Source organism: Malaclemys terrapin, chromosome 25, assembly GCF_027887155.1.
Source record: "Malaclemys terrapin pileata isolate rMalTer1 chromosome 25, rMalTer1.hap1, whole genome shotgun sequence".
In the NCBI taxonomy this organism is placed as follows: domain Eukaryota; kingdom Metazoa; phylum Chordata; order Testudines; family Emydidae; genus Malaclemys; species Malaclemys terrapin.
The window spans coordinates 14,199,234-14,216,041 of record NC_071529.1 but is presented as its reverse complement, the minus strand read 5'-3'; the positions used below and the strand labels follow the sequence as shown (position 1 = coordinate 14,216,041).

At 61.0% G+C, this 16,808-nt stretch overlaps 3 protein-coding genes across 4 annotated transcripts in view; 1 reads left to right on the top strand and 2 right to left on the bottom strand.

The window, feature by feature from the left end:
* Positions 1-1,251, bottom strand: part of IGFBP4 (insulin like growth factor binding protein 4) — a 28,084-nt gene extending 26,833 nt beyond the window's left edge. Inside the window, exon 1 of the mRNA XM_054014649.1 lies at positions 707-1,251. Coding sequence (XP_053870624.1) covers positions 707-1,052 — 346 coding nt within the window. The 5' untranslated portion in view covers positions 1,053-1,251. The remainder of the gene's footprint in view (positions 1-706) is intronic.
* A 5,717-nt stretch (positions 1,252-6,968) lies between these two features.
* LOC128829347 (uncharacterized) lies at positions 6,969-7,377 on the bottom strand (the record flags this gene model as incomplete). The annotated part of the gene is given in 4 exon segments (XM_054014729.1): positions 6,969-7,215; positions 7,217-7,237; positions 7,239-7,305; positions 7,308-7,377. Coding segments are annotated over 4 exon segments (405 nt in total), but the record flags the coding sequence as incomplete, so codon positions are not given.
* A 460-nt stretch (positions 7,378-7,837) lies between these two features.
* The window catches only part of LOC128829312 (collagen alpha-1(I) chain-like), a 32,845-nt gene continuing 23,874 nt past the window's right edge, over positions 7,838-16,808 (top strand). For both annotated transcript variants that reach the window (XM_054014688.1, XM_054014686.1), the window contains exon 1: positions 7,838-8,020. In XM_054014688.1, coding sequence (XP_053870663.1) covers positions 7,906-8,020 — 115 coding nt within the window. In that variant the 5' untranslated portion in view covers positions 7,838-7,905. The remainder of the gene's footprint in view (positions 8,021-16,808) is intronic.

The window sequence follows — 16,808 nt, the reverse complement described above, 5'->3', positions numbered from 1 at the left end:
TCCGTTAATTCGCTGGACTCCGGGCACCGTGGGGAGGGGGCCCCTCACTGGCAGGACGAGGACGGGCAAGGCAATCGGTGGGTTTCCTCACCTGGCAAGGGACCCGCCGCGGCTGGCACTGGGGGAAACGCAGGCGCCTGGCACGGGCTGGGCAAGCTCGACATTAGGCGCTGGGATCCTCATGCCGGCTGTTGCAGAGAACCAGCCCAGCTCTGCCCTGGCCGACAAGCGCAGCAGGGCTGCCCCCGGGATGGTGCAGGGGGTCTGCCAGCTCCTCTACTGCAGCCAGCCGGGCTCCTCTGAGTGCCCCCTTTGTGCCCACCATACCCAGAGAACTGCCCCCTCCAGAGCACCGGCCACTGGCATTAACCCCTTCCCTCCCAAACCATTCGGCTCTGTCTTTCAGCTGAGCCCGGCCATTAGCATCTTCCCACAGAGGCCCGTCGCTGGCGCAGCTGGGGGGGCACCGGTGGGTGTTAAAGTACAGCTCACCTCCCCCCAGCACCCCAGGCAGCGATGCCAGAGAGCGTGTTCCTGTCCACGGCAGTGTCCATGCGCAGCCAACCCCTCCCCTCCCACACATACCTGTCCCTCTGTGCCAGCCCATGGCTCACCCCCTCGGTGCCAGCCTGCGGGGCTCTGACCTGGGGGGGGTTGGGGGCTCCCTACCCATGCATGCCCCCACACACAGGCCCAGCCTCCTTACCTGCCGGCTGGAGGCTCTCCTGCATGGACTCGATCTCAGACAGCTCAGTGCAGACGCCCTGCCCGTGCATCAGCGTGTGCAGGGGTTTCTCCACCCCCCGGGGCGGGTAGCAGCGCAGCCCGGAGCCGCAGCGGGCAGTGTAAACCCCGCAGGGCGTCCCTTTGCTCAGGGCGCAGGTGGCGCAGCACCCGCAGCCCGGCTCTCGCACCAGCTCCTCGCAGCCCACGGGCGCCTTGCAACGGGTCAGCTTCTCCTCCGAGCAGGGCGGGCAGTGGATGGCTTCGTCGCTGACACACAGGCCCATGGTGGCCAGCAGCAGCACCACGGAGAGGCCGCCTGAGGGCATGGCGGGCGGGCGTACGGACCGGGCGCTATGGCGAATAACGGACCAGCCAGCCGAGGCAGGGGGGAGAGGGAGCGCGCAGGCCAAGGAAGGCAGCAGGGTCCCAGCCGGGTTGCCCCCCAGACGCACGGAGAGGAGAGGGCTTCACAGCCTGCTCTCAGCCCGGCCAGCAGCCATCCAGACTCCGCACTGCCTGTGCGAGCTGAGCCGAGAGTCTCTGGACTTTATACCGGCCCCTAGCCACTCCCCCGGCTCTCCGCCTGCTGGAGCTGTCACCAGCCGGTCCCTCCCCGCGGGGCCAGCCCAGTGCCCCGGGGCAGAGAACACACAGGGCTGGCAGCAGCCCAGAGACAGCGGCAAGGGGCTGCTCTGAGCCCACGGCGAGGGGCTGGGAGGGGCCCAGGCTCCAGAGAGAAACTGCAGCTCTGATCCCCAGCCCAGCTCCTGCCATTCCCGTCCTGAGCTCCCCACCCCCCAGCTCTGCCAGGGCCCCTCACTCTCCACTCGCAGCCCCCTGTTATCCCAGCCCAGGGCTCCCCACCCCCCAGCTCTGCCGGGGCCCCTCACTCCCGACTCACAGCCCTCTGCTAGCCCAGCCCTGAGCTCCGCCACCCCCCAGCTCTGCTGGGGCCCCTCACTCTCCACTCACAGCCCCTGCTAGCCCAGCCCTGAGCTCCGCCACCCCCCAGCTCTGCCAGGGCCCCTCACTCCTGACTTGCAGACCTCGGCTAGCCCAGCCCTGAGCTCCGCCACCCCCCAGCTCTGCCAGGGCCCCTCACTCTCCACTCGCAGCCCCCTGTTATCCCAGCCCTGAGCTCCCCACCCCCCAGCTCTGCCAGGGCCCCTCACTCCCGACTCGCAGCCCCCTGTTATCCCAGCCCAGGGCTCCCCACCCCCCAGCTCTGCCAGGGCCCCTCACTCCCGACTTGCAGACCTCGGCTAGCCCAGCCCTGAGCTCCGCCACCCCCCAGCTCTGCCAGGGCCCCTCACTTCCAACTCACAGCCCCCTGTTATCCCAGCCCAGGGCTCCCCACCCACCAGCTCTGCCAGGGCCCCTCACTCCTGACTCGCAGACCCCTGCTAGCCCAGCCCTGAGCTCCCCCACCGCAGCTCTGCCGGGGCTCCTAACTCTCCACTCGCAGACCCCTGCTAGCCCAGCCCTGAGCTCCGCCACCCCCCAGCTCTGCCGGGGCCCCTCACTTCCGACTCGCAGACCCCTGCTAGCCCAGCCCTGAGCTCCCCACCCCCCGGCTCTGTTACACATAGCTGTTACACATAGTCTTACAAGTTCTTTTTCTTGGTGCGAGCAAGTTTTCAGCCATTGAAGAAATGCAGTGTTGCTGTTAACATTGTTTGGTTCTTTGTGGGGGGAGCTGTGGTGAGCAGCAGGAGAGTTTGCTCTTTGCCTTCATCTTGCTAACAACAGTCAATACTGGAGGCGGAGATGCTCCTTGGGAATCGGACGCTGGTGTTGAGCTGAGATTCCTGCGGGACAGGATTTCCCTGCATGCTGTTTGTGACCATCTCTGTTCAGGGACGGGTGCATTTGTGTAAACAAAACCAGTGACAAAGTATATCCCAGCCTCTGCATCACTGATTTCTCCTCCAACAAACCCCAGGTCACAGGGCCCCAACATCTGCTCCTGCCCAGCAGTTGGGTAGGGATAAAGATAAACCAAGCTCCCCTCAGCTCTAAATCGAGTCTGAGCTCGGAGCAGAGACTGGGCCAGGACTGACTCGGTTCTTGGCCTATACAGGGCGAGAGGTTCCCTGTGAGAGCAGAGGAGTGATACCTGGCCAAGGGTTCCCCCCCTGACGCCAGGTGCTGTCCCGCCCGCTCCCTCTGGCAGCCCTGCCCCCGGGGTTAGCCCGGCCGCTCCTGTTGATTCCGGTGGAATGAAGCTTCCTGAGAAGCAAAACTAAACTAGTCTGGCCCGAGTACTGCCTGGAGCCATTTCGGGGAGGGAAGCGGGACCTGGCAGCGTTTTCAACAGCCCTTTCATCCTGCCAGTGCTGATGGAGATCACAGAGGGCAGCTGCCCCCTTTGTGCCCCCCAGCCCTCTTCCCATTTGAATAGCTGGGGGAAGCTTAGAGCAACAGAACAGGCCTGCATGAGGGGTGGGGGCTACCCAGGACCATGGGGTGAGGCACCTGTGGGAGGCGGCACAGATGGCGAGGGAGCTCCTACCTTCCCCACCTGCTGAGAACCCCCACCCCAAGCACACTACAATCCGGCTAGCTCACAGGTGATGAGGGGAGCCCTGATCTCTCCAGCCAGCACCCCAATTTCCAGCAGTACCTCACAGGTTCTACGGAGGAGTATTCAGGATGCCCAAGCCCCTTACCTTGGCGTCAGGCCCATCTTCCATTCCCCGGTTCCCAGGCCTGCCCCCCCACAAGTAGGGGGAGCGCTAGGGAGCAGCAAAGCGAGCTGCCCCCAGGGGCCCGACAGCAGACAGGCCCCATCTCTGGGCTCAGAGAGACCTGTCCATGTCCAGCAGCCAGGCCCAGGCCCCGCTGCCTGCCCAGCCCAGCCCAGCCCGGCGCAAACGACGCAGGTGTGGACTGCTGAGTGGCCCAGGGAGCTGCCCGTGTCCGTCATGCCAGAGGGCACTGGGCACCTGCCCGGCAGAGGATTCCCTGCATTCCTGGGCGCCCAGCAGGGCGGAGGTGGAGACCAAGCTGACAAAGGGCCCTGGAGCCTGGCCCAGGACACACCAGGGGCCTGGCTCTGTGTCCCTTCCCCGGATCAGCACAGGCTACAGGGGCTTTGAGCTGCTTGTTGGGGGATGCTGGCAGACGGACTGAGATCACAGGGACCCTCCTTCCCCCGCAGCCGTTTGGGACAGGAAGTGAAGGAGAATCCCACCCTGCAGTGACAGTGCCGGGGGAGGGAGGGCAGGGAGCTGCCCATGTCAGGGTTTGGTCACGTGAGCTAACAGCCTCCCTCTGCCAACCCACCCAGCGCTCTACGGCTCCGCCAACCAATGTCCTGCTGGCAGCACAGCGTCCCCAGCGCCCGCCGGCCTGGGACAGCGTCTGTCAGCAGGGACCCTCCCTCCTCTGTGCGAGGGAAGTGCCTGGCCCAGAGAGATCCTGATGCGGAGCCTGGGGGTCAGCACTGACTTGGGGAACAGCACCCCCGGGAACCTCCCCCCCGGGGCCTGCAGTGCCAGGGAATGTCTCCCATCTCAGCACTGGAGAAACAGGCCACTGGGCAGCGTCTCTCCCAGGCGCCATCGCTCCCAGCCCGGGCCTGGGCAATGGAAGAAACGAACACTCAGCTGGGGGTAGGGTGACCGGATGTCTCGATTTTCGAGGGACAGTCCCAATATTTGAGGCTATGTCTTATATAGGCACCTATTACCCCCCAGCCCCGTCCTGATTTTTCACGTTTGCTGTCTGGGCCAGGGTCAGCCCAGGTGCGAATCCCAGACAGCTCTGCCGAACAGGGCGTGTGCTCCCCTCCCTGCTGGGAGCAACAGCAGCAGCTCTGGCCCGGCGCTATGGGTCAGATCTGCAATACGGCCCCGCGCCCCCCATCTCGGCGCTATGGGTCAGATCTGCAATACGGCCCCGCGCCCCCCATCTCGGCGCTATGGGTCAGATCTGCAATACAGCCCCGCGCCCCCCATCTCGGCGCTATGGGTCAGATCTGCAATACGGCCCCGCGCCCCCCATCTCGGCGCTATGGGTCAGATCTGTAATACGGCCCCGCGCCCCCCATCTCGGCGCTATGGGTCAGATCTGTAATACGGCCCCACGCCCCCCATCTCGGCGCTATGGGTCAGATCTGTAATACGGCCCCGCGCCCCCCATCTCGGCGCTATGGGTCAGATCTGTAATACGGCCCCACACCCCCCATCTCAGCGCTATGGGGCTGGATCTGCAATACGGCCCCGCGCGCCCCATCTCGGCGCTATGGGTCAGATCTGTAATACGGCCCCGCGCCCCCCATCTCAGCGCTATGGGTCAGATCTGTAATACGGCCCCGCGCCCCCCATCTCAGCGCTATGGGTCAGATCTGTAATACGGCCCCGCGCCCCCCATCTCGGCGCTATGGGTCAGATCTGTAATACGGCCCCACACCCCCCATCTCAGCGCTATGGGGCTGGATCTGCAATACGGCCCCGCGCGCCCCTCAGTGCTCTGTGCAGGGTCTGCCCAGCTCTGCGGAGACACAGGGAGGCAGGACGATAAGTTGAAAGCTGCTGGCACCTAGTGGCTATTTAAGAAACTCGAGCGGAAACTGGCAGGATTTGGAGGGGGAGCCCCAGGACCCTCTTAGCTCAGCTGTTCCGGGCTCCTGAGGGGCGTTTCTTCCAGCATCTCTCTGGCTTTGTGCCTCGCTGCCCCCTTCAGACAGTCCCAACGCTCGCTGGACCTGTGCGCAGGGACCCAGCGCCCTCTGCAAACACTGTGTGATCCCCACCAGGTCGGTACAGACTGTCCCTTCCAGCTGGGGAAACTGAGGCACGGAGCGAGGGCACAATAACCCCTGCATTGCCAGGACAGGCTGATCTGATAGCCATCAATATGCACTCCTCCCCCCATCCCCTGCTCCACAACCATTGAACAGCTGAGCACTGACTCCCCAAGTGGGCTGAGAAAAGGAACCAAGAGCAGGGGGGGCTTCCAAGCAAGGACCCCCAGCCCCTCCCATAGCCCTAAAATAGCTCCTGGCGAAACCCCAGGCCACATCCCCCAGGGCTTCACTTCACGCGAGGGAATCCCCTGCACTGAGCTCAGGGGAGTTACCCCACCAGAGGTTTTAGCCCCCAATGTTTCCCTTGCATCTTCCGCCGCTAGGCTCCCTGTGAACCTCTGACGGCTGCAGCAAGCCCTGAATTTTCCAGGCCTGGGAGCTTAGCAGAGCCGAGCTGACGGGGGCCGCGCTTATGCCAGCCCCAGACGCTGCAGGAGAGAGGAAGGGGGCAGACTCAGCTCCCCAGTGGGGGATTCACCCAGGACACCAGCACTCCTGCAACAGGGGAACAAAACACACCAGGCGACCTTTGCTAGCCAATACGTTTAATGGTTGTTACCCAGCCGCGGGCGGCCCAGAGAGATCGAGACGAAGCTCCGCAGCTCCCAGGGGCTCGGGCCAGGCTGGGGCTCTGGGTAGGTCTCCCTGTGGGCGAGTCACGCACGGTTTGTTGGGACCACACCAAGGCAGCTGCGGGGATAGAGTGGGGGATGGGCCCGCTGCAGCACAGGGTCTCTGGTTAGGGAGGACGGAAGATCAGATACTCGGGGTCAGGGCCACCGGGGGGCAAGTGGGGCAATTTGCCCCAGGCTTCGGGCCCCACAGGGGCCCCCACGAGAATATAGTATTCTATAGTATTGCAACTTTTTTTTAAATGGAAGGGGCCCCCGAGATTGCTTTGCCCCAGACCCCCTGAATCCTCTGGGCGACCCTGCTTGGGATCCCCAAGAGTCCACGTGTCCCATGGGGCTGCTGGTCACAGACGGGCTGGCCAGCGTCCACCAGGCCGGACTCTCCTGGCACGCAGTGCAGTGTGGCCTGTTGTATATTAGTAGCACCATCACACCAGGGAGCCCAGGCTGGGAGCAGGCCCCAGCGCGCTAGGCGCTGTACGGACACAGGGCAAGGAGTCAGGCCCTGCCCCCAGGAGCTGCCAGTCTAAGTTCAAGCCTATGGCTCCAGCCAGGTGGGCAGGAGAAGGGAGCCCGGAGACAGCGCTGGTCAGCATCAGGGCCAGCAGTCCCAGCTCCAGCATTTGCAGGTGCCGCAGCCCAGGCGGGATCTGACGGGGGAGAAGGCGGCTGGCAGCTGTTCATCGGGAGCTTCTCTCAGGCGTGGGGGCAGCAGGGACGCAGCACAAGGGCACCTGTTTGAAAACCTGCCAAGTGGGCGACACAGGCCGGCCTCGAGGCCTGGTCTCCACCCGGCGCCCTCAGAGCCTCCTGGCCTTCCGGTAGCGCTTCACCAGCCCAGCCAGCTTCTCCAGCGCCTCGGGCAGCCCCTGCCCGCTCACAGCACAGCAGCTCTGCACATGCCACTGGCGCCCACGCTGCTGCCTCAAGCCCGGCTCCTCCGCCAGCTCCACGCAGGACCGGGCACCGGGCAGCAGCACCCGCGGTGCCCCCTGCAAGTCCTCAGCCTCCAGCAGGGCCCCCAGCCCCGACCTGGGCCCCGTCCACCACCACCACCACCAGCCCGTCCGTGTCTCCACAGTGCCCGGATCCGGTCCTGCCCCCCCACGTCCCACAGGGTGAAGGGCACGTGGCGGACGGCGCCACCGTCTCCACGTGGAAGCCCAGGGTGGGGATGGGGCTGAGCGTCTCCTTCAGCTTCAGCCGGTGGGGGGGGGGTTAATTCCCGGCCTTGTCCGGCCCCAGCCGCAGGATCCGAACCCGCAGCCCGGAGAACCTGCCCAGCGCGGCCCGCCCAGCAGCAACCCCGCTGCCCACACGCGCTGCCTGGCCCGCGGGCCTTGAATCTCCCGGCCTCGCCTCCCATTGGCTGGCGGCTCCGGCGGGGGCGTGGCCGGGGGAAGCCCAGGCTGCCCTGCTGGCCGCGGAGCCGCGCTCTGACACGGCCGGGCCAGGCAGCGCCGCAGCCAATCAGAGCGCGGCCCGGGAGGCCCCTCCCCCCGGGGCAATCCCCTGGCACGTCAGCGGGGCCTTGCTGTCAAACGGATCCGCCCCTGGCGCTGCCCCATAGGCCCGCAATGGGCCGGTGGGGGGGTCAGACGGGAATCATGTGGTTTAACTGGTGATGTGCTTGAGACGTGCCAGCACATTGACCCATCCCTGCCATGGAGCTACCAGAAACCAACCAGCCTCCAACAGGGAGACACTAACCCAGGCCTGTTGCCAGGTGCTGTCCCCATGTCCCAGGGGTGCAGCCCTACAGGGCCCTGGGTGCCGGGGATGAGCTGTGGAGATGCCATTACCACACGACCTGCCAGTGTCACAGGCCACAGGAAATATCCCGAAATCAAACGCGAGTCGGGCCTCAAGCGGCATTTTTCTTACTTTGCCCACCTGTAACATTCCAGTATCTGGGTGGAGTTCTTTTCCTGTCGGTTCGGGTGTGTAGGTGACTGACAATTACCAGCATTTGCCAATAACGCGCTCATCTTTCCGAGCCGTCCATCCTAGCTGGGTTTTACCGCTCTCATCACAGGTGTGTCTGAGCACCCACCCAGTGTGTCACAGTCCCAAGGGTCTGTGCCTGCCGTAGGTCCAGAGTAGGGTGCAGATCGGGGCAGGGCAGGGTGAACTGTGCTCTGGCTACTCTGAGCTACCCAGGGCCCCCAGGGAGCAGAAGGTAAGTTAGCGCAGCCCCAGTGTAGGCGCAGAGTAACTGAGAACCAAGGAATTTATCTCTGACCTGGGTCAAATCCCGGCCCGCAGCTTTCAGAGCTCCAGGCTGTAGCACCCCGAACTGGGACACTTCCCCCAATTCTGGGTGGGGAGATTTGGTGTTTGGACTCTGCCTGTTCTGGAGAGAGCTCTGGCTGCCAACTCAGCTCCCAGCCTGTCCCTGGGTTTGGGCCAGACCTGGCCCTAGTGTGTAGGGAGCGAGCTTTGGGGTATGTCAGGGGGCAGGAGCTGTGCAGGGTGGAGTCAGAGAGGGCTCAGTACTCTCAGGGGGCTCTGTGTGTCCCATGTGCAGCGTGCTCAGAGGGCATCCATGCAGGATGTGCTGTAGGCAAGGATCACCTACATAGGCCAAAGGGCCATCGGGGTTGAGATTGCGGGGCCTCCTAGCAGAGAGCATGGGGAGCAGGGGGAGACAGTGCTCGCTGGATGGCAGCTGGAAAGAACCTCATAGCTCAGCCCCCATGGGGAGGGGAGAACAAGCAACAGGAACTGAGCCCTGAAAGCAGCGGGTGAGGGCTGAGCATGCTGAGGGTCAGGCCTGGGGAGAGTCAATCCCAGGTGAGATGGGGGGTCCTGGGTCGGGCTCTCATCTGGTCCAAGCCCCAGAGCCAGGCAGGCCTGATGGGGTGAAGGGCTGGGGAGCCTGGAGGTTCTTGGGGCCAGAGCTGTCCTGCTCTGCACATTGACTCCCCTTCCACACTGGGCAGGGTGGGTTTTCTCCAGCTCAGTGCTGGGGAGAGGGGCCAGCAGCACCAGAGACTGAATCCCCCCTTTGTCCCCAGAGCAGGGAGGGGGGCAGCAACCCCCTCCACCCCCTCCCCATGCTTGGAGGGACCCTTCCCCTCTGGGGTGTGAGTCCCCAGGGCCCATTCTGCCTGCAGGCTCTTGGCTAAGGATGCCCACAAGGGGGTGGTTAGTGCCAATCGCGGTGGTGCCATTGGCAATGTGGGCCTGAGACCCAACAAACTCAGTTCACTCAGAGCCCTCCACTGAGCACCTGCTGTTAACCCTTTGCTGTGCTCTTTGGGATGCCCCCGGGAAGGGGGTCTGCTGCAAGGACCCAGCACAGCCACAAAAGTTGTCTGTGGCATGGCCGGATACCAGGAATGGAGCATGCTCTGTGTTTGTGTGTGTGTGATCAGATGCCACGCGGCGTGATCCCATAAAGCATGGGTCCGTGACCCCCTGGTAGGCCTGGGACCTAATCCACAAGCCGCAAGCCATTTGAGGGGGTCCCCAAGCTCAACACCCCATGGGGCAGAAGTCCCGGGAGCCCAGCACCCTGTGGAGCAGAAGCCCCGGGTATGGGCATGGGAGGCAATAGCCCCCCAAACTGCACGCCCGAGGCAGGCAGCCTGAGTGTGCAATGCAATGAGTTGTGCAGAGGAGACAAGAGATGAGCTGCTCCCAGTTTCCGCCCCTGAGGCAGGGAGTCAGAATTTAGTTTATAAACAGGGGGATTAACGGGGGATTAAGATAAGAAAGGGCTGGTAGGAGGTTTCCTAAATGTAAATGCTCCGTTCCAAGCTTGGTGAACTGCAAAAACAAAGTTCAAAAAAAAGTTGCCTAAATGATAGAAAGTAATTGTAGATTTTTCTACAGTTGTTTCAGTTGTTGGATTCAAGAGGTGGTAACAAAGTTATTAAGTATCCGAGGGGAGCCCTGTTAGTCTGGATCTGTAAAAAGCAACGAGTCCTGTAGCACCTTATAGACTAACCGATGTATTGGAGCATAAGCTTTCGAGGGTGAATACCCACTTAGTCACGAAAGCTCATGCTCCAATACATCGGTTAGTCTTTAAGGTGCCACAGGACCCTCTGTTGCTTTTTAAAGTTATGAATATCTTTCTTTGAGCAGAGAACTGATTTTTTAGACAGGAAATGCAGAAGATCTAATCTGCCTGGATGTCAGGAAGGCATTTGATACAGTTCCACATGAGAAATTATTAGTTAAATTGGAGAAGATGAGGATTAATATGAGCCCTGAAAAGTGGATAAGGATCTGGTTGAAAGGGAGACTACAATGAAAGGTGAACTGTCAGACTGGAGGGAGGTAACTAGTGGAGTTCCTTAGGGATCGGTCTTGGGACCAACCTTATTTAACATTTTTATTACTGACCTTGGCATGAAAAGTGGGAGTGTGCTAATAAAATTTACAGATGACACAAAGTGGGGAGGTATTGCCAATATTGAGGAGGATCGAAATGCCATACAAGAAGATCTGGATGACCTTGTAAACTGGAGTAATAGAAATGGGATGATATTTAATAATGCAAAGTGCAAGGTCCTGCATTTAGGCACTGTGACGAACTGGGCCTGTTCTCACGGTGGTCTGTGAATGCTGACAGGGGAGTGTGCTGGGATAGTCTGCATTGCAGGATGGGATCTGCCCGAGGGCGCCCGAGGGCGCATACCTGAGTGTGTAACATGAGAACCCAGGAAGGGGTTGAAGGTGAGGTGACTCCTTAGCCCGGGAAACTGAACAAAGGCTGTGGGAGGGGTCGCAAAAGGAGAGTGCTGGAAGCAGGCTAGAAGGAGGCTGGAGAGATGGCTGGGAGGCAGAGATGGCTCTGACCCCCCAAAGGGGGGTGGGCTGGCATGCCCTGGGACCCCAAGCTGGACCTAACTGAGGGGGGCCCTGTTGTCTGTGCCTGCAAGACCTGTCTTGGACTGTATTCCTGTCATCCAAATAAACCTTCTGCTTTACTGGCTGGCTGAGAGTCATGGTGAATCGCAGGAAGCCGGGGGTGCAGGGCCCTGAGTCCCCCAATACTCCGCAACAACTGGTGGCAGCGGCGGGATCTACTGTACCCCGTGGACGGCGCTTCCTGCAGTAAGTGACTGGGGAGCAGTAAAACGAAGGGGGATTGACGGGGACCAGGCGCGCTGAAGAGTGAGAGAGAGACGGTTATTACCCCTGGGAGTGTGTGACCAGCGAGAAGGACTTTTGCAGTAACAGGGTCCCCCGAGGGGATCGCAGCGAGTGGTCCCAGGGGCGGAGGAGTCTGCAGCTCGACCCTGGCAGAGAGGTGGTGACCTCGAGAAGGGCTGGCAGACTAGGGGGCCCCCTGGGAACTGTGGGGAGCTGTGAGCACACAGGCCGGTGAGTGGCCAGCAGGAAGATGTATGCCAAGCGGCTTAAGAGCGACCTGGTGGAGCTGTGCAAGCAGAGGCGGCTGCGCATTGGGAGGCTCACCAAAGAACAGCTCATTGCCCAGCTGGAGGCAGAAGATCGCGCGAATGAACTGATCCCTGTGTCTCAGGGAAGCAGCCTGGCAAATGCAGCGCAGGCACCAGTGTCTGTCCCAGCTGGGAGTGGTCAGCCGGCTGCTGAGGGCGTCCCGAGACCCCTCCTTCCTATGCCTAGGGGAAGGGTGGGGAGGAGCCCAGCAAATACCGAAGGCGCCGTGGCCCCCCCGGCCAGCAGGGGGTCCCCCCGGCGAAGCTCGCCGGCCAGCAGAGGATCCTCCCGGCGACGTTCGGCATCCAGGGAGCGGAATTGGCTGGAATGGGAGAAAGAGCTAAAACTGAGAGAGCTGGAGGATCGTGAACAACAGAGACAGCATGAACGGGAGGAGAAAGAGAGACAGAGACAGCATGAACGGGAGGAGAAAGAGAGAGAGCGTCAGCAGGAACGGGAGGAGAATGAGAGACAGAGACAGGAGAATGAGAGACAGCGTCAGCATGACCTGGAACTGGCGAGATTGAAGGGCAGCGAACCCCCGGCTGCGGTGAGTGAGGGGGGACCCAGGACTGCACGGAGCTTTGATAAGTGCATCATGGCCCCATACAAGGAGGGGGAGGACATGGATGACTTCCTGGAGGCCTTTGAGACGGCCTGCGAGCTGCACCGGGTGGATCCCGCGGACAGACTCCGGGTCCTTACCCCCTTACTGGACCCCAAATCCGTGGCATTGTACCGCCAACTGGGAGAGGCAGAGAAAGGGGACTACGAACTATTCAAAAAGGCCCTGCTACGAGAGTTTGGGCTGACTCCTGAGATGTACCGGGAAAGGTTCCGGAGTCAAGATAAAACCCCTGAGATCTCATATCTGCAACTAGCCGCCCGCATGGAAAGATACGCCAGCAAGTGGGCTGGTGGGGCCCAGACGAAGGAGGACCTGATTAAACTGCTGGTACTGGAGCAACTGTATGAGCGGTGCCCATCCGACCTGAGGCTGTGGTTGGTGGACAGAAAGCCAGAGAACCCGCGACACGCCGGGCAGCTGGCTGATGAGTTTGTAAAGAGCCGGTCAGGGGGTGGCAGGGAGGAGTCCCAAAGGAGCAATCCCACCACAACGCAGAGAGAGAGTCACCATGGGACCTCCCCGTGGGAAAATACAGAAAAACCCCATCAGAGGGGAACATCCGGCATCAGGACTATCCGACCCACTCAAGGGGACCCATGGGACATGGGCTGCTACCACTGTGGCCAAAAGGGCCACATACGGGCCCAGTGCCCCAGGCTCAGGGACAGACTGAGCAGGCCGAACCCACAGAGGGTTGACTGGGTAGAGACCCAGCCCGGCGAGAGGCAGCATTCCCAGGGAAGGGGGGCTGGCAGAGTACCACCTGCTAAGGAGGGAGGAGAGCCCCAGGCCAGCTTCTCTGGGGGGCCAGATGCTCCGGATTCAAAGTTCTCCGTTTACAGGGTTGGCGCGGGGCTGTCCCTGCGGAGCGAGTGCCTTGTTCCCCTGGAGGTGGATGGGAAGGAAGTTTATGGTTACTGGGACACGGGCGCAGAGGTGACACTGGCCCGGCCCGAGGTGGTGGCCCCAGATCGGGTGGTGCCCAACACCTTCCTGACCCTGACCGGGGTGGGCGGGACCCCATTCAAGGTTCCCGTAGCGAGGGTACACCTGAAATGGGGGGCCAAGGAGGGCCCCAAGGACGTGGGAGTGCACCACCATTTGCCCACTGAGGTGTTGATGGGGGGGGACCTAGAGGACTGGCCCAGCAGCCCCCAGACCGCCTTAGTTGTGACCCGCGGTCAGAGCCGGCGAGGGGCACTGCGCCCTGGCCTTGGGGGGGGTGCCTTGCCTGAGGCGCGGGACTCTAACCTGGTGGGGAGGGAACGCCCAGGGACGCGGCTCAGGGAGGCTGCAGCTTCGGACCCAGCGGGCGAGAAAGAGCAGGTGGCCATCCCCGTCCCAGCTGCTGAGTTCCAGGCCGAGTTGCAGAGAGATCCCTCCTTGCGGAAGATAAGGGACCTGGCCGACCTCAATGCGGTACAGACCATGGGACGAGGTGGCCGGAAAAGGTTCCTGTGGGAGAAGGGGTTCCTGTACCGAGAATGGGCTCCCCCAGGGAAAATGGAGTCAGGGGGGATCAGGAGGCAGCTGGTGGTACCCCAGAAGTATCGCCGCCAGCTGCTGTGCCGGGCCCATGACATTCCCCTCTCAGGGCACCAGGGAACCTGGCGTACCCAGCAGAGGCTGCTACGGAGCTTTTACTGGCCTGGGGTCTTTGTTACTGTCCGACAGTACTGCGGATCCTGCGACCCCTGTCAGAGGGGGAGGAAGGCCTGGGACAAGGGGAAAACAGCTTTAGGACCCTTGCCCAGCATAGAGGAGCCTTTTCGGAGGGTGGCCAAGGTAAAAAGGGCGGCTCTAAACCAAGAGAGCCCAAAGCACAGACCTCCAGACTGGAGCGCTGGGAGAAGACCACAGCCCAGTTGGAGCCCCAGAGGTATGGGGGTGGGAAAAGGGCGCAGGCCGCATAAACCTTCCCACATGCGAACTGCGAGTGCCATCAAGCAACCCCAACCTAAGGGGGAGCGTGAAACTGGAGGGGCCTGGTGTAATTCTCACCAAGGAATGGGAGGGATGCGGGGGCATCCATGGGAACGGGGGTAGGTTCGAACTTCCCCGGGTCACTGGCTAAAGTGACCCTGCTCAGTTCGGTCTCAAAGGGGGGAGAGATGTGACGAACTGGGCCTGTTCTCACGGTGGTCTGTGAATGCTGACAGGGGAGTGTGCTGGGATAGTCTGCATTGCAGGATGGGATCTGCCCGAGGGCGCCCGAGGGCGCATACCTGAGTGTGTAACATGAGAACCCAGGAAGGGGTTGAAGGTGAGGTGACTCCTTAGCCCGGGAAACTGAACAAAGGCTGTGGGAGGGGTCGCAAAAGGAGAGTGCTGGAAGCAGGCTAGAAGGAGGCTGGAGAGATGGCTGGGAGGCAGAGATGGCTCTGACCCCCCAAAGGGGGGTGGGCTGGCATGCCCTGGGACCCCAAGCTGGACCTAACTGAGGGGGGCCCTGTTGTCTGTGCCTGCAAGACCTGTCTTGGACTGTATTCCTGTCATCCAAATAAACCTTCTGCTTTACTGGCTGGCTGAGAGTCATGGTGAATCGCAGGAAGCCGGGGGTGCAGGGCCCTGAGTCCCCCAATACTCCGCAACAGGCACCACCAAGAAGAATTTTTGCTATAAGCTGGGGACGTATCAGTTGGAAGGGCCAGAGGAGGAGAAAGACCTGGGTGTATTGGTTGATCACAGGATGACTATGAGCTGCCAATGTGATGCAGCCATGAAAAAGGCTAATGCGGTCCTAGGATGTATCAGGTGAGGTATTTCCAGTAGAGACAGGGCAGTGTTAATACCATTATACAAGGCACTGATGAGACCTTGCCTGGAGTATTTTGTGCAATTCTGGTCTCCTATGTTTAAGAAAGATTAATTCAAACTGGAACAGGTGCAGAGAACGGCCTCTAGGATGCTCTGAGGAATGGAAAAATCTACCTTATGAGAGAAGACTCAAAGAGCTTGGCTTGTTTGGTCTAACCAATAGAAGGCTGAGAGGAGATATGATTGCTTTGTATCAATACATCAGAGGGATAAATACCAGGGAGGGAGAGGAGTTATTTAAGTTAAGCATCAGTGTGGACCCCAGACAAATATAAACTGGGCATCAACAAGGTTAGGCTTGAAATTAGAAGATTTCTAACCATCGGAGGAGTGAAGTTCTGAAGCAGCCTCCCAACGGGAGCTGTGTTGGCAAAAATTCTAACTGGCTTCAAGACTGAGCTTGACAAGTTTATGGAGGGGATGATATGCCAGGACTGCCTACAATGGCGTGTGACCCATCGGCGACTGCCTGTAGCAAAAATCCGCAATGGCTGGAGACAGGACACTAGATGGGGAGGGCTCTGAGTTACTACATAGAATTCTTTCCCAGGTGGGTCTTGTCCACATGCTCAGGGTCGAACCGATCACCATACTTGGGCGCGGGAAGGAATTTTCCCTAGGGTCAGATTGGCAGAGACCTTGGGGTGTTTTCACCTTCCTCTGCAGCAGGGGGCACAGGTCACTTTCAGGTTTAAACTAGTGTCAGTGGTGGATTCTCTGTAACTTGAAGTCTTTAAACCATGATTTGAGGACTTCCGTAGCTCCGCCAGGGGTTAGGGGTCTATTACAGGAGTGCGTGGGTGGGGTTCTGTGGCCTACCATGTGCCGGAGCTCAGACTAGATGATCATGATGGTCCCTTCTGACTTTACTAAGAGTATCTGAGTAAGAATAGATATTACAATTTTAAACCTAACCAGTGTCCCATGAGTGACTTGCCACAAGAGGTCAGAACATGTTAGTATTAGAGCTGAGTGGGTCTAAAGTTTATTTAATTTCCTTTTTGATCTAGGAATTAGATACAGTGCGCCTGTCAGAGATTTCTAAGCTGTTATCTTAAAAAAACCCTAGCATTTTCAGTTGCCTAAGTAACCCCTGGAATCACGGTTAAAATTGCCCCTGCTCCCAAAAATCTAAAATGGTGCCCCTGTGGGCACGGAATTCCTCCCCCCGCCACGTTGGCCAGGCTGAAGCCGCCCCCCCCCCCCCAATAGAGAAGTCAAACTAGCCTATGGCCCCACAAGCCTGGGCCCCAGAGCCCTGCACGGCAGAAGCCCCGAGATCCCCCATCCTGCGGCTTAAGCCCAGAGCCCCAAGCCTCAGCCTGGATCCCGGAGCGCCCCCCCCCCCCACACACACACACCCACACCTGGGTCCATGGAGGGTTGGGGGGGTCTCAGAAAGAAACCGGTGAGAGCCCCGGCCACAAGGGTCAGGCTAGAAGAGACCCCCGGCGCATCACCCCTCATGGGCAGCCCCAGCCCCCCACGGTGCAGTCCCCAGCCGGAGGTCGGCGGGGCCTATGGGGCAGCGACAGGGGCGGGTCCGTTTGACAGCAAGGCCCCGCTGACGTGCCAGGGGATTGCCCCGGGGGCCTCCCGGGCCGCGCTCTGATTGGCTGCGGCGCTGCCTGGCCCGGCCGTGTCAGAGCGCGGCTCCGCGGCCAGCAGGGCAGCCTGGGCTTCCCCCGACCACGCCCCCGCCGGAGCCGCCAGCCAATGGGAGGCGAGGCCGGGAGATTCAAGGCCCGCGGGCCAGGCAGCGCGTGTGGGCAGCGGGGTC